We start from the raw sequence: 18,254 nt of genomic DNA on the forward strand, positions 1-18,254 counted from the left end.
GGAATCACCGAGTAGACGTCACTAAAAATATTATGAACAGTAATGGTCCTAGGTTGCTTCCTTGTGGGACTCCAGATCGACTGCAAAAGCAGCACGATTCTGTAGAGCACAATTTTGAACTGAGAGTTGTCGATTTGTTAGGTAAGTCTGAAGCCAGCAGACGAAGCCATCAGAAGCTCCTAAGCGGTTTAGTTTCCGATGCAAAATATGGTGGTCAATGCGGTCAACAGCAGCTTTGAGGTCTGTGTATATTGTATCGACTTGGGCTGCGTCTTCTATCTGGCGAAGACAGAATGGACAGATCTGCAGTATGTTGGTATTAATTGAGCGTTTGGGAACAAATCCATGTTTCTCTATCGAAATATATGATTTTACTTTACTAAACAGTAGCTCATTCACGAGGATCTTAAGTAACTTAGAACCAGCACATAAAGATGTTATTCCACGGTAGTTCGCGATGTTGCATTCATCACCTTTTTTGAATGTTGGAATATGGATGGAGATATTCGATCTTTTCCAGGACCCCGGGAGCTTACTTTGTCGAAGAGACAAATTGCAAATTTTCAGTAGCGGTTTATATAACGCATCAGCGCATTTTTTCAAAACTACAGACGGTATCCGATCAGGGCCCACATTGCACGATGATTTTAGTTTCGAAAGGCCGGCTTTAACCCATTATGACCCAGCGTATGATATATCATACCTCGTCTTCAAAACCTGTTTACTGCTGAATTTCAATAGTTAGCATTGTTAATATATCACTACAAGAGAGAAAAGACATCAATCTTATGTGTGTGTGATATAATTTGTCAGTTTTTGTCATTTCATCTGTATTTTCAACAGTGCAAAGTTGTGACATATGGCGGAAAAAAAGTTGAAAAAATGGCGAAAAAATGTTTGTCTCCAAAACGCATGAAAAAGTCTACATTTAGTGACGAAACATTACCTGACATGTAAATTAGTATTTATATGTAAAGCCTATCACAAAATTCGATAACAAATCTGTAAAAAACTTTGTGATTTGTTTGTTTGAAACTGAGCCTATAAAATATTTAACCTGCGATATTTTGGCCTTTAAAAGCATTCCAAATGACGATTTTGCGTTTCCCGACACATTCGAGCCATAATATAATAGATTACAGAGTTTCACTTCATTTGGTCCAAATTTAGGTATACCCGGGTCATAATGGGTTAATGTCAGCTTCGCAGAATTGTGTAGAACCCATACTGAAGAGCTTTTCGGGAACATTGCGCATCGCTTCGTCAATTTTGGAAGGAAGAGCTGTAACTGGATTATAAACGCTGGAAAAATTCGCAAGTAAATCACAGGTTTTCTGTTGGCTGTCAGATTCGGAATTTCCCAGGAACGTTTTAGATGGCAGCCTAATATGTTTACGTTTTTCAAAACGTTGACAAAACACCAGAAGCGAGGCGGGTTCTGTTTCAGATCACTTTGCATACGTCTAGCGTAGCACGAATAAAGATGTCGGTTGTAGATTAGATATTCATTGCTAATTTGACAAAAAGCAAGTTTAGTTGTGGGATTACGCCTATTCGTATACCTCCTTAAAGCTGCTGGCTATACTAACAGCTTCGAAATTTCTCTAATAAAAAAACAATGTCAAAGTTCAAAAATGGAATGCAGTACTTAGGCTTTGTTTTACTTTGTTACTTATGATAATCTGATTAGAAAAATCTGGTTTGCCGCATGACTATTTTTTGTTGGAATCGAAGATTAACTACTTCCGCGGGGCATCGGAAACCTATTCGCACTACAACGGGAAGTCAATTAGAGAATTCATGCATGCCGCTGTTTAGTTTTTATAAGGAACTACAAACTTGCTGCACATTACTTGGGTTTGTTGATTTAGCATGCTTTACAACTAGCTGAGTGCCTGATCTTACTCGAAGCCGCTTTGTCTCTGAGCCACTTGTACATCTGTTATTGTAACGGAAATTTCAATGTAAGAAATAAAATTATTTTTCTTCATTTGAACGTCTCTACTTCTCTTATGGTACCCCTCTGTTGTTACCCAGCAATTTATCAATTTTTTTCCGGAAAGCGGGGTGGTTTTTGAATTTTTGAAGCAGTAAATGTTCAGGAAAATCAATTTCTTTAAGATGGCGCATGACCGGTCGTTAGTCTTCCGTGCAACTCGGAACAACACGATCTTTATTTTACTTCTTACGTCTAGCGGTGTGGAGCCGGAGTGGCTCTTGCTATATTAAGAATTCCTCTCCACTGTCCCGGTCCTAGGCTACTCGTATTGCTTAGTAATGATGCCGAGGACGTCTGCGTAGGCTCGTCGGATCACACCTTCAATAGCGATGTTGAATAACACAGGACAGTTCATCGCCTTGCGGCAACCCTCTGCATGATTGGAAAGGACTTCAGAGTGCTCCCGAAACACGCACGTAGCACATCACTCGCTCCAGAGAAGCATTGATCAGCCGCGTCAATTTGCCCGGAAAACCTTTCTCGTGCATTATCTGCTATAGTTGTTAGCGCTCAACTATATCGTACGCTGCTCTGAAATCCAAGGAAATATAATGGGTGGTCACATTGTACTCTCGACATTTCCGGAGGATTTGTCAGAGAGTGCAAATTTGATCCGTAGTAGCGTGCCACCCAGTTAGCTTCGACGCACGATGCTGGTCCAACAAGCCAGTCGTCAATATGTTCGAATCTCGGCTAAGCTGTGCTTGCTAGATAGATTCAGTAGGATCGTTACACTGGTCCCGTAATTTTCCTGTACTCTAACAGCCGGCTGCGAAGTCTGTCGATAAAGATGGGTAATGTCTAATGACGGTTTAAGCCCAAGGCTTTGCTTTAGTAGCGCGGGACCCCATAAAGCTCACTTGATAAGAACCTACGAATTCTCTTGCTATTCGGGACAGACGACGTAATAAAATCTGAGAATTTTCATTAAACGAGCTGACGAACAATAACAAATATCTCAAAAAGTTCATAGAATAGAACAATAGTGTTTTCGACATAGTATTTTAAAATTTTTCATCAGCCGGGAAAATTTTGTGAAAAAGTAAAAGTAAAAGTACGGGAGACTAATTTCATGTTCACTAGCAAAACATTCACATTTTGCCACGCGTTTTGATTTCTTCAGTGCTTATCATCGGAGATAGCGAGCAGGGCATTACTCATTTTCAAGATGTGTCAATCTGTTTGTCCCCTACCTAAACTGATTTGCTTTGACGAATTCTTTAGAATTATATTGTCTCTTTGACTAAGAAGGACCATATCTCATTGTATTTACCATTATTTAACATCTATTTATAAATGTTGGTACCAGTCTAGTTAGCTTCGAGGTACGATGCTGACAAGCTGGTCTAACAAGCCAGTCGTTGTATGTTCGAATCTCGGTCATGCCGTAGAGCCAGAAGGATCGTAGCACTAACCTTGCAATTGTCCTGTACTCTAACAGCTAGCTGCGAAGGCCGTAGAATAAAAAACACAGGGTCAAGTTTCAAAAGCAGAATACAGCACCTAGGCTTTGCTTTGCTAATAAATGATCATACTGGTTCCAACGGGGTCCTGTGGCTGACTCATCGGGCTCGATTACCGTTCAGGTAGAGGGTTTTTTTGGGTTAGAAATTCCTCGATTGGCACAAGTGTACGGTGTCTCGTAGTGCTTACACCATGTGCCAAACAAAAATAATGTCGAATTCTCTCAACTGTGTCCTGATGATGTTAGTTGATCTAGACCGTAATAGACCCCCGGCCCGATACGTGCAATATTATTTACTATTATTATTTTATAAATGGTCATAAAATGTAAGCGTTTTTTTTTGTACATTAAACTTTATAGATGGTGGTGTGATAGTGAATGGGTTCCATAAGAACAATTTGTGCCAAGTTACTTGGAGAATGGCTACTTACACTTTGTTGAGCATTTAACAACACATTTGTTGTATTCTTCATTAGTGCTTTAATTTGAAAACGTTCTAATGTAATGTTCATTGTTTCAAAAATTAAAAATCGAGCGCTCTTAACATTCAAAAACAATTTAATGAATGTAAATTATTGTAAGCATGAAAATCTTAATTCAAAATGCATGAACCATCAAGTGCAAAATAAGTATTTTGAACTATGTATGTCTACTAAGTAGTCGTTCTCATCTTGTACATAAGATTCTACAAAGACGCTAAAAAATAACTGTTGATTATTAAGTAATCATGTTTCTCTTGTTTGTTCACGGTTTTAGGTAAGAAAATTTGTTCAGTTCATTGATCTTTTACCGGAGTGTAGGCATCACCGAATTATTAAATCAAAACCAAAATTTAAGCAGGCCGTTTAATTGTTACATCATTAAAAATAAGCCTCTAACCATCAAATCATTAAATTATCAAAGCGTTAAATCACTGATTCATTTACTCGTTAAAATTGAACCTTTCCGCGTCGTAGAAGAGCGGGTAATTTACACAACTAGTTTTCCAAATAGAGGAAGAATAGTATAAAAAAGAATGAGAAAGTATAAAAAAAACATTGTAGGATGAATTTATTGGCGCATTTTATTAATGCACTTGTTTAATCATTTAAAGAACTTTATATAGTCAATATATTTTGGTTTCAAATGCACCATCATTTTTTACAAACCGTAAAAAGCCAAATCTCCAATTGCCGTACCTCGAGACGAACTGGGAGACTTATTCGTATACAAAATATTATTTTGTTCTTTAATTACGATCAGCATTAAAATGATTCTAGCTTTGTAATCGCTAGATGGCGAGACTAATTTGTAGTTTGTATTTTATACTTTTGAGTTTGATACTTTTGATAACGAAAAGAAATAACCTGTTGCCTTATCAGAACATTGATGTCACTGAAGTTCTCTTCAGTTATACTAATGCAGTTTTATGAAGTCAATTCATCGCCTTAGGAAACGAACTTTTGCGTTTTGTGCCGCCGGCCAACAATTGAAGCAGGATCATTTTAGCGATTCTAAGTACATGACCGAAATTTGAACGGAGCTCATCATAATTTGGTGCGGTTCTCTTGTGCAGATCTGTTCAAATGAGTTAAGGAAGCATGAATTGGAATAAAATGAATACAAATTGTTAATGGTTAATGTTAATTGACAAGTATTGGTTGACTTTTTGGCAATAGTAATTCAATAGTAATTTTTTTACAGAAAACAAGCTTCAGTCAAGAAAAACCTAGATATCGTCTATTGTTTTATGTGACAAACATTACATGCGAGTGTTACAGTCGAGCTCAAACCTTCGGCATATTCTAACATACGGTTTGCCGTTCCTCCTGCCGTCACTTTTTCGGTACCTACTATGTGACAATTGATTTACCGGTGGTATTGGGGAAAAAGTGTGCTCATCCGCTGCTAATATGATTTTGGTTTGTTTGGCTGTAAAAAAAATTGGCTCGTGCTTGTATAGGCAGCCAGGCTGCATGTTGAAATTCATGACGCGTACAATTGGCGGTGCAAGTGGTGAAATTCAGTTTGTTTAATTGTTTTGAAACTTGACCTTGATTGGAATCGATTCATGCGGAATGTATGTGGTTAGGTAGACATACATTGGCGGTTTTTAGTTCCGGTTTTCCGAAATGGTTAGCGCAATGATAGCCGGAATATAAAAATCGAAGACTAACCACATCAAAGCGTGAATGATTTTGCGACTAATATTTTTCATCGTTTTTTTTTTTTCTTTACAGGAATGGCAGTAAATGTGTATTCAACCAACGTGACTACAGACAACTTATCCAGGCATGACATGCTATCGTGGGTAAACGACTGCCTTCGGTCCCAGTTCACTAAGATCGAGGAACTGTGTACGGGTGCCGCCTATTGCCAGTACATGGATATGCTGTTTCCAGGTTCAGTGCCGATGAAGCGCGTCAAATTTCGTACGAATTTAGAACACGAATACATTCAGAATTTTAAAATCCTGCAAGCGGCATTCAAAAAAATGAACGTGGACAAGGTTAGTGGTGAATTGCTTTACCGATGTAACCCGCCCTGCGGACGAATGATTCATCTCATCATTACTCATCATGAGCGATAGTTGATATTTGAACTTTCACGTTTACCACATCACATCATTTCTCTCCGATTGTTCGTTATTTCTGATGCCCACATGTTCAGCATGTTAGATCGTACATTGCGTACTTTCGTTCCGGTTTAGGTCATCCCGGTGGATAAGCTGATTAAGGGACGCTTTCAAGATAACTTTGAATTTTTGCAATGGTTCAAGAAGTTCTTCGATGCCAACTATGACGGTCGAGAGTACGACGCACTGGAGGCACGTTTCGGCATCCTGCTAGGTTCGGGTGCAATCCAAAATGAACTGGGTGTAGGTGAACTGCCGAAACGGCACATCCAAGCACCGAAATCGCAGAAGCTACCCCCTCACCATGTCACATCCACCGGTAGTGTACTGCTCATTCTCGTTGATTGTCTGTTATTGTTCGTTAAAGCAAATTTCCCGTTTTTTAAGTTCTTAGTACAACGAATGAGGAGGTAGTAGATAATAGGCTGGCTAGCAGAGCAATAAGGGCTCTCGTGAATTGATTTTTTTTTTCGATTGCATCGGAAATTTTACCTACGCTATTGCCGGGGTTGGGATATTTAACATCTAACTCTGATAGTAGCTCATCTTATTTCCCATATTATTTCAGTTAAATATAGCTAACAGGTAGTCCATCAAAGCTTGAAAATTTATAACGCTTCCAGGCTTAAAGTAAAAACGATCCACCTCTCATGGCTATCAGGGCGAGCTATTTCTGTGGCGCAGAAAATGTCTCCCCTGTTTATAATTAGATAGATTTCGGGGTGACTCCGACTCTATAAGAACTAGACTTTATAAGAACTCGTCGTATTTTATATCACGAGCAAAGAAGTTTTTGGAACAGTGAAGAGGTTTGGAAGATACCGCGAAATCCAATCCTTTGTAGAACATGTTCATGCTGGCATTAGAGTCGAATGGCAACAAAGCTTTTGAAAAACGTTTGTAGGTGAATGGACCTACGTAGCACTAATGTTCAGTAATGACGACTAAAGTTTACAATTCTCGGGTAATTTTTCAAATAGACCTAAGTGACAATGAGAGATGCTTTTCGAGTCTCCTCTCTTCCGCTTTTTACGGAATACTAATACTAATGCATTTTAACACATCAGCTTTGCATGACACGGTTGACGGAGTCACTAGTTAGCTAAATGTTTTGAAAATTTACTTTTCTATGCATTTATGTACCTACCCGTAAAAAGCGGAAGAGAGGTGACGCGAAGAGAATCTCTCATTGTCACTTAGGTCTATTTGAAAAATTACACGAGAATTGTATTCCGTTTGTCAAATTTATGGCAAAAACCATGTGCAATTGTGTAAAAATGAGCCGTCCTTACAGGGACGTTTGCCTTTGCCAATCACAATCAAGAGTTTCGAATAAAATATATTTTGTTTTTTGTTTTTAATTACTTATATAGGCGCGTGTCTCCGGTTACGACTTGTTTTCTCTTACATTTTCGTTATGAACTATATTTAATGTGAAATGTGAAAATCTCTCCATACAGTTTAAAAGTAATGTATTGAACGAAATTTGAACTGAACCACTCGAAACGTTATCCAAGAATGATGATTGTATAATTTCACGAGAAAACAAAAAGAACGGTGAAGTGCGTCCCCGCAGCAGCTACTGTGAGTGCTATTGTTACCATTATAGTTCTCCTGTCACAGTTGCAAGCTGACATTTTACATGTTTCTCACGTCACCGCACATAACTTTACTGATGTTGTGGAAATTGTAGATAAACCCTGATTCATACATTTTATGTATGTTAGTATATAACATTGAATCGTCTATTAGCCAAGAGCGATTTGCAAGAAAAAAAAACTCATCATTTTGTTTGCAGAAAGCATACCGAATGGTTTTGGATGTTTGCCACGGTGTTTGAAAGCAAAATACGTTTTATGGAATTGCTGGTTGAGAGCCACATTCTACTCGGACACACCTCGTTTTTATACCTATCGCAGCCACATCTGCTTTCGAACATTGCTTATTTATAAAATTCATAACTCTAAAACTAAGTATTTTCTCAGTAATTCAGGAAAACTAGAAAAAGAATAAAGAGAATTTGAGGAACTATAATTGTTCGCCAATCGCTAATCTTTTAATAATCACAAATGGGTTTCTTTCGATTCTGGGTTAAGCCAAAAAAATACATTATTAAAAATTGTACGCATATCAATATTCGCACACAGCAAAAATGAAAAGTGAATTCTACTGATGATTAAATGCACGGAAACGGAATTCGATTCCTTCACTCACTGGTAACTACCTCGTAAATTCGTTTCCATTTCCAAATAAATGACACAAAAATGTGTTTTAATCTGGTGTTTTAGGAAGTAATTTCTATCATATTCTTCGATCACAGCACTGTGTACCATACTCCTTACTTCTACAGCAAGACAGCCGGGCTGGCGTATCAAGAATTTGTCTACACTGTACTCGGTCCTGGGCTACTCGTCGTCAATTCGGTGAGCCACGATTCGCTCAAATCGGCACACGCACACGCAAATCGACTTCAACCTGGTCGAGCCATCTAGCACGTTGGGCCTCTCTATTCCTGGTGCCGGTGCCGGCCCACCGTAGTCTCCCAAGTTTCACCAAGTGTACGATAGGAATCTCTCCAAGTAGTCCCTGCAACTCGTGGTTTTTATACTTACGCCGCTCTCCGCTATCCGTTTGTACTGTGTCAAAAAAAGTATCAACACCTTTCGTCTAAATACGGCAAGTGCACGTAGGGGTGGTAGGGGCAATATGGGCCACCTAAGCAAAACGCTTCATAAAACATGTAGCGCGTAATCAAAATTCTAATAATTGCCATAAACTTACGATTTGACATGTCTTTGATAAATTAACAATGTTAGAATATTGCTTGACTATGAACAGCCATCAAATTTAAATGTTTAAAAAATGATACTTTTTGCTTCGTTCAAAACCCATACGGGGCATAATGGGCCACCATACGGGGCAATATGGGCACGTTAGTTAAACTTATCATTTTAGCCAGTTTTTACTGGAAAATAACATAAAAGATTATATCATATAGAAGAAAAGAGAAATGGTGACTATTTTGATTTCATTCAGCGGTTGTTTAATGATTGTTTCTATTTAGCGATTTTTTTTTCAGTTGAACAACATAGGCAACATGGCAGTTGTAGTGGCATAGATGAAAGACACAATTTTTGCTCTGTAAGCACTATTTTCGGGTTGATTGTTGCTTACAATTACGCAACATTATAATTGACTGTGTCATTTTTATGTTTATATTACTTTCCAGCCATTATTGGTTATGTACAAATACATTGCCAGGCATGCTCATTATGCCCCTTACAGCTATGCTAATCAAAAATAATTATAATAATGCGATAAAACAAAACAAATATCTCAATTATACAAAGTAATTGTTCATATATGGTAATAGTAACCTTACATGGAGTGGAGAAGTCCATAGCACGCAACAAATGGCTATAGAGCTTATTTTGTGGGTTGCAATTCTTATAGTATTTTTACAATCCTGAATCGGCTCGAGCTTTTTCTCAATATCTCAGACATGTCAACGAATTTGGACGTGATTTTTGTTGAGATGCTTATTAAGAACATTATCAACAAGTTCATTAATCAAATTAGCGAAATTGATTGCCCAATATGCCCAAACGAACGATGGCCCATTTTGCCCCGTATGCTCATTATGCCCCTATTACCCCTATGTCTTTCGTAGGCAAAGTTACCGTCTCAAGACTACCGATCTGATCAGCGTTTTGTACATCGTCGCATTGAAGTCGTTGAATCTCCTAACTCATATTATTGTCGGTGGTGAGCAGAGATCCCAAATATATGAACTCATCAACAACTTTCAGTCAATAGTCACTGTTCGTGGGACACAAACTTTATTTTCTCTGGAGGCTCTTCCTACCATATAGATATTTAGATTTCGACGCATCGATTTTGAACCCAATCCTCCAGAATTTTTATTCTGCCGTAGATTGCCATCCCAAGGTTTCTAGTTATGATGTCCAGGTCGTCTGTGAAGGTTAGGAGTTGGCTACTGTTGCTGATGATCGTTCCTCTCGTTTAGACCGCTCATCGGACCACAGCTTCAATAGCGATGTTGAATAACACACAGGAAAGTCCATCCCCTTTCCGTATTCATGCATTATTTGCCATAGCTGCTCGCGCTCGACTGTATCGTATGCTGCCCTGAAATCCACAAACATATGATGCGTGGGCATGTTGTACTTCCGACATTTCTGGAGGATTTGTCGGAGAGTAAAAATTTGATCCGTAGTAGCCCGGGCCACCCTAAACACCCCTGCAAATTCTCTTGTTATTGGGGACAGACGACGTTACGAAATCTGGGAGAGCACCATGTAGGTGGCGTTGAGCAGTGTAATGCCGCGGTAATTACAGCATTCTATCCGATCGCCGTTTTTGTAGATGGGACAAACCACACAATCCATCTACTCCTCTGGTAGTTTCTCCTCCTCACAAATCCTTGAAATTATCCATTGTGTACAATCTGTGTGTACCATCCATCCCAGATTGAATCAGTTTGATCAGTTTCTTGGGTAAGCCGTTCTTGTTATTTTCCATAGATCTTTTCGGTCGATGCTATCATATGCAGCTTTGAAGTCAACGAATAAATGGTGCCTGGCAATTCTGTATTGGAGGATTTGAGAACGGTGCAAAGTCTTGTGGTTTGGGTAGATAACCTCATCTTTCCACTTCTTCTGTAGCTGCTCTGCATGCCAACTTTTAACAATTAGCCGATGCAGACAAGCGGTCAGCTTTTCTTGATCCATTTTAATAAGTGTTTTATTGATCTTTAGCTGCATGATGGCCTGCAATGTTGGGTTGTCGCACCGTCGAAATTGCTTTCTAAGCGCTGCTCCGGCATCCGACAAAATATTATTCTTATCCCTACATATTTCGGTTCACACACAAAACCTTTGCGGGATCCTTTCAGTTTCTGGTAGAACTTTCGCGTATTGTGAGAACGATGCAGCCGCTCCCACTCCAGATACTCCTGCTCTGCGAGGCGACACCTTTGTTTTGTTAAATTTGGATTCGCTGCATCTCCTTCTGTTTGTGTCTTACCACGTCACGACGTGTGGCACTGCGCATTCTTGCTGCGTTCTCTTCATCCGTTATCTTCATACAATTATTGTCAAACCAATCATATATTTATCTCTGAACGTACGTACCCATCAGTCTTTCCAGCACACCACGCGTAGTGCTACGACGTTGAACTTGCGGCTCTTCAATATGTCGGAGAACCACGGTTGCCAGTATGCCAGCTAAATCTGGATTTTGCCAGATTTTTGATTGCGGGCCAGACAAACAGACAAAGCTCAAAATCTCCCAGATATTTGCCAGATTTTTGCCAAATTTCCGATCCACCGTCTTGCAAAAAGGTCATCACTTCTAATTTTAGACGAAATTTTGCATCTACAGTGAGTAAAACGAGCAAGATTTTTTCAGGAAAACGCTTCCCCATCGGACTAATTGACCACCAGATTTTTGTCAGACATTTTTATTCGTGTTCGCCAGATTTTCGGGAAAACTTGTTGGCAACCTTGCGGAGAACACTCGAATACTCCCTTGGAAGCTGAGAGATCGGCAGTTCAACGTCTCGAGTTTCCAATCCATACCCCTGTTTCGTAGTCTAATCCGATTGTTCCAGTCCAAACTTCTTTGTTCCTCGTTCATTGCTTAGTTTTTCATGGTGGCGGCTTGCGGTTCCAAACCTCTGTTTCGTCGGAGGACTAAAGAAGCTCAAAAGAGCCTTCCTTCCCTATTAGTATACGGCCTTGGTTTCCACCAGGTTTGGTTACCTGATCACCAAGGTTGCTCGTATCTCGGCTGGTACCGCGAGGAGGTAGCGAAAGGAGTAGCTGAATATGAGCCTGTGATTGAGGGGCTCCGTAGCCGCAAGGTTACCGAGTCTGCTTTGACAAGCGAGTGGTCGAGGGTTCGAATCTTAGTAGAATCAAGCCATTCGATGTCAAGTGATTTTAGCATGGGTTTATTCTCAGGCCCCTCCATTTACCCTTCCTTCGTGCTGAATTCTATATTTACCATCTAAAGCCTCTTGACAGTGCAAATATCCCTCCTATAGTTAAGTGTACTGGGCAGAGGTACGAATGAGTCCTCGTCAGGGACGGCTATAATATGGGATAGTGCTGGCAACGAGGAATAAGTGGGTAAAGTAGATCAAGCTTTGAAGGAAGGGTAAACCCCAATACACGCAAGCACGCATACAATTTAAAATAAGCATATCGCTCACTCAATAGCGTATATAGCAAAAAGAAATGCAGTGCAGGTCATACAGCAAACACCCGGGCGATATTACAATAGATCAACTTAACTGGTCGCAGTAATGAGTCCACACATGGAAAAAAATGAGCCTGTGATCCACTGTTAGGTCTATTTTATGCTTACAGGGGCGCAAGGTAACAACAGTACACTTTACTCTGCTCTCTCCCATTCAGCCAGCCAGTTTACCTTCCCCCTAAACCACGGTACTGAGTAGCATTGAGCACAGGAACACTACCCATACCCGAAAACACTTTAATATACAAATTTTCATTTTTTCCGTAAAATAAAAAGCAGACTCCTCCTTAATGGTTCACTGAGATAGAGAGAAACTGTTAGCGCAGCAAAAACACTTCCAGTACCCGAGGACCTTCAAACGTAGTTTTTAACTTTCAAAGGACAGACAGAGAACTAAAGGCTTATATCGTCTCATTTATATATGAGCCGTTCCAAATTATAGTGGTCTTTTAACCATTTAGCAAATTTTGCAGGAGACGCAATTGTGTGAAAAACTCTGTAAAAAATTCTATTTGATCTCTATTTTTCGCCAAACCCACTGTTCTGATGGACAGGATATAAAGGGATTCAACATGAGAATACATAAAAATCCCAACTGTTGTTGAAATATGCGATTTATTCATACCAATGTACATAGACCACTAAGATTTCATATATAATTTGCCTGAAATCCCCAAAACGTTCCGCAGCATAATGGTCTATATCCATGGGATTTGTAAATGTCAATAAATGATACAAAACCCCCATAAAACGGGTATTGGTGAAATAGTATGACGACTGGGTATGGAATATCGTATTCTGATGCCATTTTGGAATCAAAGATGGCGACTTCCGGTTTTCTGACCGCATAGGACTGAAAATAATGCAGTCTCCACAATATGAGTATCAGATGAAAGGGTTTAACGAGTAGAAGTCAAACATTGTGTTCCAATGTAGTTTTGAAATTAAAAATGGTCAAATAGAATGGTCATTCTGTTTTAAACCAAAAATTTACCATGAAAAAAGCAGGAAACTTACTTTTTTATATATGCAAAAAGCTACGATTTATGTAAAAATCTCAATTTTGATAAAAATGGTCAATAGACCACTATAATTCGGAACAGCTCATATAATATTTGAGATAGGGGGAAGTAAGTAGTGTATGGCCGGACAGGCTTCTATGCCTGGACACTGGCGATTTCTCAAAAACAAACAAAAAATGATAAAAATATTTGCTAAGAATGAAATATGAAATGAATAAAGTATTAAAGGTACTATTGTTCTATTTTTTTCAAATATATATATCATTTCTTGTTTTTGAGAAAGTGTCCGCTAGTGTCCGGGTATAGATGCCTGTCCCGCCATACACGACTTCCCCCTAAGCAATAAATATTTTCAACTTCCTTACGTTGAAAAAGGAGTTGAAAGCAACGATGGTAACCGAAAACTTGTTTTGTAACCGGACACTCTTCCTATTTTTTCACCAAATAACGGTAAAATTGCCTAAGTTTTTCTATGTTTTTTTTAATTAGTGAAATAACTCTTACTATTTAAAAAGTTTAATCTACACACAGAAGCCCATTGTGCTCAGAGGTTAATTTTGAATTGATGGTATTTGATTTAAGTATGCAGCGTGGTTTAATTTGATCATAGTAGCAATAAGAATGCTCCTTAATAGCCGACTACCACATTTACATCTAGGTACATAAAACATACTTCCTAATAATTCTGTTTCGTTTTATATTTTTTATAGATTATCCCTATCGATAGACTAATCAAGGGTCGCTTCCAAGACAATTTTGAATTCTTGCAATGGTTTAAGAAATTTTTCGACGCAAACTATGACGGTCGAGATTACGATGCTTCTCTGGCAAGAGATAACTTACCAATGGGCATGGGTGGCGCCGGTGCTCCCAAAGGCAACGGTATCGCAGCAGCGGCCGTACCTCGCAAGGCACCAATCGTCTCATCCACATCACGTGATAAAATTAAACCGAGTATGTTTTTCATTTATTTGTTTGATTTATTCTTTTCATCTTCCACTCACCTAGTTTGTTATTATGATTTTTAATTGAAAAAGATTCACAACATAAAACATTTACACTTTTTTTTGTATAGATTTAATTAGACACTGGACAGCCTAATTACCTACGGCAGTTGTGGATCTTTTTTTAATGGATGTAGTAAAGTTTATGTTTTACCTATAACATATTGTATCATTCAGCACGGCAGTTTCCATTTCTCTCAATGCACACATTTTCACTTTTTCTCTCAATTGGCAACTATCTATTTTGAACTGCAGACTATCTGTTTTCAATGGAAAGTCGTATCACAATTAAGATATTACGCTCGTTCTCATCATAATTGGTCTTGAATTCAAGTGTATGTGGATGGAGACGTGTTATGCTGCTGGTGATAATAACATATTACTAACCTTTAGCTGAAAACCTGTACTAATCCTGCTTAAAGCGTTAATCGCAATATATGTAGTAAATACATTATTGTTTTAAGAAAATACTGTGCACCCCACCCTATGTACATTGTATTGCCGATATACACGACGCAAAACACTATTAAAAAAATCGATTTTTTAAACTAATTTTCAAACAAGTTGGAGAGTTTTTCGATAGCTTGGCTTTAAATTTAACGGTAAATTAAAGGAGTAATTCTAAAATTAAACAATATTTGCAGGAACTCAGTTATTCTGGTCATCTTTTTCTATACTTTTCGATTTGAGTAAGAATAAACGTAGAATGAAAAATCGTAGAAAGCAAAATTACAATTTCAACTAATCTGAAAATAAGTTTATGCGTTGCTACTATTCAGGCTAGAAAAAATATGTCTATTTAAAGGTCGAAGATTTATTCGTCCGTTTCAAAACAGAAACGTACAAGTTTCCTTTTTGTACAATCTGGCGCCGTGGCTTTTTGCTTCTGTCACCATCGCCTAATTAACGGTGAATTTGTTAGAGACTCGACTGTGCAAAAAGGACACTTATTTACCTTGACATAATCATATAATAAAACTAGATCAAGGTCTCTGTTTTGATTGCTTTTCTCATGCAACTTCATTTGTACATATTACAGCGGAACAGTCATTTTTACGAATGCTTTCAATTCACTAGCTACCGGCCATACAGCCTTCTCTTAAAGTTAGGTTCCTGCTCACTAAAAATATAACATTGCTAATTTTCCGCAACTATGTCAATTACGCTTGCCATTTAGTAATAAAAAAAAACGAATGCCACAATTTTAGCAGAAATGAAATCGACCCTACCTGCCATCCTCCTCTTTCGCATATTTTGTTTTCGTTAGTATATAGCATAGCTCGACTTTTAACGGTTTCAATAGTTTGAACCTGTTGAAAGTGACCGTAGCGTAACGTGCACTAACATGCGACGTTTTTCTTTTTTGTTTTTATTTTTACGTTGATAAATTGTTTCTTTTTTGTTTTATTGGCACACCGCCAACAAAACTAAAAAAAAAATGTTGCATCCCGCAAAATCAACTAATCTAATCCAGTGTCCAAAGTCACACCCAGTAGACCCGCAGCACCAATGGGTAATCTGGAGCGCCGGCAGATCGGCGGTGTTGGCGCCACAACGATTGCCAGCAAATCCTCCTCGCAGAACAGTGTGACGAATCAGCAGGTGGATGAATTGACCAACCAGGTGCAGGACATGCGGTTACATCTAGAGGGGCTGGAAAAGGAGCGCGACTTCTACTTCAGCAAGCTGCGGGATATTGAGATCTTGTAAGAATCCAGAAGAAGCCTGCGGCAGAAATGTACGAATACAGTGCAATGGGATACTGATTTTTCTTTCCTTCCAGATGTCAAGAAGACGAACCAAACGAAGGGCAGAACGAGTTGGTCCAAAGAATTCTCAATATTCTCTATGCGACGGAGGTAGGTGTAAGTTAATTTGATTCCCCTTTTTTGTTTGTGGTAACCTATACAGTAACTTCCAAACTTTTTGCTCAACTGCTAAGTGATTTTCAGTATGACTCTCTAGAACTTCCTTTTATCCGCTTGGTCACCTATTGGGCTACTTGGTAGTTAGTTGCGTAGTTCCTAGTAAACAAAAACCAGGTCCAAATTATTAGCTCTGATACTAATTATGGTGAGGTATGTATGTTACGGTTATACCTTTGCAAAAACAGCTTGAAATGCGTAAAATCCAGATAAAACCTCCTTATTAGTATTGTGTAACTGCAAACAAGGTTAAGTTGAGAGTCGGGTTTGCAATACATTCATAGCTTCAAAATAATTTACAATGGATATGTCCGCGTAGACGGACAAACTAGTCCCGCAGACACATCGCGTTCCCCCTCTGCGAACACGTCTTATATGTGAGTTACATCAAAAGAGTTATGGCATATACTGTTCTTCTAGCCAAATTCAATCAGTTTAGCCAATATTCCTCAGATTGAAGTTAGTCTTGACCAGATGGAGTTTGAAGATACGTCGCTCGCCTAATAAGGAGGTTGTGCAGTCTCCTTTTGTCCAGCGCCTCTATGGTTCACAGCGAGCCACATGCCCCGGCGGGTGTTGTGGGTTCGATTCCGGTTATAATCGCAGATTATAGCTTGGTTCGCCCCATGCGTCTTACAGCATTGGACAAAAGGTAGGACGCACAACGACTACTTGTTAAGCGTAGCTACTAATTACCCCTCCTCTCACCTTTTTCCGCTCTTTCTCTTCCACTCTAAAATTTCATTACTTTCTTCTACCGTCCCTTCATGAATTGTAAAAGAACTACCGTTTCAAAAAAAAAAAAACATTACTTTGATGTTTGCCAATACCAGTAGTTCAGGAGCATCAATTTCAAAATTAAACAGTTGGGAGAAAAAGACGGCTCTAGATACATCTCTCCTTTTGCTTAACGTTTCGATATTCAGCAGCTTACAGTGATCCTCATAACGAGGAAGGTTACGAAGGTCCGACCAGTTTAGAAATCTTAGTGCGTGTCTAATAAACCTGCGTTACACTGCTTCGATTCTAGCTGACCAAACATTTGTATATGGGCTTCATACCACAGAAGCTGTGTCCAGAATGGATCGTACAAGCGAGAAGTAAGGAGCACGTAAGCAATATGGATCACGGAAATCATTGGCCACACGCATGATAAAACCCAAGTTGCAATTTACTTTAGCCCATTATGACCCAGCGTATGATATATCATACCTCGTCTTTAAAACCTGTTTACTGCTGAATTTCAATAGTTAGCATTGTTAATATATCACTACAAGAGAGATAAGACATCAATCTGATATGTGTGTGATATAATGTGTCAGCTTTTGTCATTTCATCTGTATTTTCAACAGTGCAAAGTTGTGACAAATGGCGGAAAAAAAGTTGAAAAAATGGCGAAAAAATTTTTGTCTCCAAAACGCATGAAAAAGTCTACGTTTAGTGACGAAACATTACCTGACATGTAAATTAGTATTTATATGTAAAGTCTATCACAAAATTCGATAAGAAATCTGTAAAAAACTTTGTAATTTGTTTGTTTGAAACTGAGCCTATAAAATATTTAACCTGCGATATTTTGGCCTTTAAAGCATTCCAAATGACGATTTTGCGTTTCCCGATACATTCGAGCTATAATATAATAGATTACAGAGTTTCACTTCATTTGGTCCAAATTTAGGTATACCCGGGTCATAATGGGTTAGTAATAATGTTCGAGTAATGGTTGTGGAAGGTCAATTTAGCATCTAGTTCAACTCCTAATTTTTAAAAACACTGATGCGTTTCAGACTAGCCCCGACACAGCGATAAATATTTCAAGATTGGGTCGTTAATAAAATGAAGAAAAAAATTAAGATCGTCGCGTCGGCGTGCAGCCAGGCGGTATAACAAAACAAACGTAATTAAAACAAAGATAAGGAATAGTAACGGTCCCAAGTTACTTC

The 18,254-nt window shown here is 38.7% G+C and overlaps 1 protein-coding gene across 7 annotated transcripts in view; it reads left to right on the top strand.

Annotated features, from left to right (window-relative positions):
- LOC128734396 (microtubule-associated protein RP/EB family member 1) overlaps nt 1–18,254 on the top strand; it is a 30,771-nt gene that overhangs the window by 7,182 nt on the left and 5,335 nt on the right. Inside the window, exons 2-5 of one of the 7 annotated variants that reach the window (XM_053828579.1) lie at nt 5,684–5,952; nt 6,154–6,397; nt 15,861–16,092; nt 16,170–16,251. In XM_053828579.1, coding sequence (XP_053684554.1) covers nt 5,686–5,952; nt 6,154–6,397; nt 15,861–16,092; nt 16,170–16,251 — 825 coding nt within the window. In that variant the 5' untranslated portion in view covers nt 5,684–5,685. Of the gene's footprint in view, nt 1–5,683; nt 5,953–6,153; nt 6,398–14,092; nt 14,337–15,860; nt 16,093–16,169; nt 16,252–18,254 lie in introns of all 7 variants that reach the window. The other 6 variants (XM_053828582.1, XM_053828584.1, XM_053828578.1 and 3 more) reach the window with 6 other exon arrangements.

Source organism: Sabethes cyaneus, chromosome 2, assembly GCF_943734655.1.
Source record: "Sabethes cyaneus chromosome 2, idSabCyanKW18_F2, whole genome shotgun sequence".
Taxonomy (NCBI): Eukaryota; Metazoa; Arthropoda; class Insecta; order Diptera; family Culicidae; genus Sabethes; species Sabethes cyaneus.